The sequence below is a fragment of the Octopus bimaculoides genome, chromosome 7 (genome assembly GCF_001194135.2).
Source record: "Octopus bimaculoides isolate UCB-OBI-ISO-001 chromosome 7, ASM119413v2, whole genome shotgun sequence".
Taxonomy (NCBI): Eukaryota; Metazoa; Mollusca; class Cephalopoda; order Octopoda; family Octopodidae; genus Octopus; species Octopus bimaculoides.
The window spans coordinates 62151287-62153306 of record NC_068987.1 but is presented as its reverse complement, the minus strand read 5'-3'; the positions used below and the strand labels follow the sequence as shown (position 1 = coordinate 62153306).

At 31.4% G+C, this 2020-nt stretch overlaps 1 protein-coding gene across 1 annotated transcript in view; it reads right to left on the bottom strand.

Moving 5' to 3' along the window:
- LOC106884522 (uncharacterized) overlaps nucleotides 1-1161 on the bottom strand; it is a 24705-nt gene extending 23544 nt beyond the window's left edge. The window contains exon 1 of the mRNA XM_014935947.2: nucleotides 949-1161. Coding sequence (XP_014791433.1) covers nucleotides 949-1023 — 75 coding nt within the window. The 5' untranslated portion in view covers nucleotides 1024-1161. The remainder of the gene's footprint in view (nucleotides 1-948) is intronic.
- Nucleotides 1162-2020: the final 859 nt, after the last annotated feature.

Sequence of the window (2020 nt, the reverse complement as noted above, 5' to 3'; positions counted from 1 at the left end):
GAAAAAGTATATATATATATATATATATATATATATATATATATTGTGCATGATAATATACTAAACATGATAATTCCAAAATAATTGAATCAGCTTGATAAAGTCTGTATGATATACTTAATGTGGATTTTAACCCTTCAGCATTCGGATTATTCTGTCAAATGTAATGCCTTTTCATTCACATTGTTTTTAATTAATCATGCATGATCTCATATCTTCGAAATTATGATAGTGTAATTGTATATGTTATAATGTCATTGAAGGGTAAGTGTGATAGGCTGGATCTGGCTGGCTAGAACATAAAACAAGTAACATGTTTGGGCCAGATATGGCTGGCTTAAATGCTAAAGGGTTAAAGAAGTTCATAACTTGATAATCTGAAGATTATCAAGTTATAGCAATTCCCTATGTTGCTATAAATTAATAAACTATGACATAGATGAATACATTCACAAATTTATTCACAATCACTGAAATTAATGAAAAACAAGAGTTCTCCAGTGGAGAAGGACTCTCAACATGGTCAATTGACTTGCTAGAAATAACTGCTAAAAATAATCTTCCTCCAATTACATCCTACCTCAACAGCAATAAACACACATATATACAAAAACAAGCATTCTCCTCCCTCTCTGAAAGATACATACACATGCAAACAACCACTGAAAGAATCATATAAACATATACTAAAAAGCAGATATACAGACATGAATGTTAGAGCACATGTTTGTGTTTATGTGTATATAATGTGCGTATGTGTGTGTTTGTATGTGGGTGTGTATATATATATATAATATGTGTGAATGCGTGTATGTCTGTATATATATATATATATATATATATATATATATATATATATATATATATATATGCAGGCATGTATATACTGGTAAAGGCAGAAAGTGTAAGAGAGAAAATACTTTATGAATTCAGTTTTAGAAGACTTACTATGGTGACTGTTAAGGCAGCAAAACTTTTTTTCTTTTGACTCTTCATAAACTTAGAGATGTTAATGCCAGCCATCCTGCCAAATATCTATGAAACTGAGAAAGGAAGAATGGAATGGCCAAAGAAGAAAAACGAAAATAGTTAAGTATGCTCCACTTCTGATGACAGCTTGTTGTATACTAAAACACAAGCTGAATACCTATACATTTCTGGCTGGAAAACAAGTGAGAGTGAGATAGAAATTAGTGATAAATAAAGGGAGAGAGAGAAAGAGAGAGAGAAAGATAGATAGAGAGAGAGAGAAAGAGAGAGAGGGGGGGATCAAAGTAAACATAAGAAAGAAAGAGAAAAACAAAAGAAGAGGGTAATGAGATGAAAGAGAGAAGGAGGAACAAGAAGGTAAAAAAAATAACAATTTTCACCGATTTTAGCAAGATTATAGATTTGGATATAACTCCACGCACAGTCACAAAGCCGACCCTGTTTAGATATTTGTGAGATAATCTGCTCATTTCCTTGTAGGAAGAAAAAGAAAAGAAAAATTGAATTAGCGTCAGGGTGGAACACACAGCATAATCTTCCTGAATTCGTTAGTCAATGTCAGCAGAAGAGGTGAAAATAACAACAGAAGCAACATCAACATTTAACAACACACATAAATGTAAAAGAAGTAAAGAGTTTTGATTCAAAAATACCACAAAGCTTATCAAGCTAAATAGAAAAGTCTAAATCTTTAAATCAATGAGATTTATTTATCACTAACACCACACTACACATTTGACATTCATGGCTAGTTTCTCTAAGGATAATGATGATGATGTAACATAATCCCATTGCCATCCCACCCTTGAACACACATTTACTACTTATACATTTTTGCATTCAAATTATGTATGAAATGAAATAGGAACATATAAATAAATATTCATAAATATTCATAAACTATTATCTTCAGTCTTGTTAGATTTTGTCCTTCATACTTCCTAGTTTATCATTCCGTCTGATTCCTCACTTCAACTATAAATATCTTAAGTGCCTATAAATGCACTGTTACTGCTTCAGTTGGTCACCC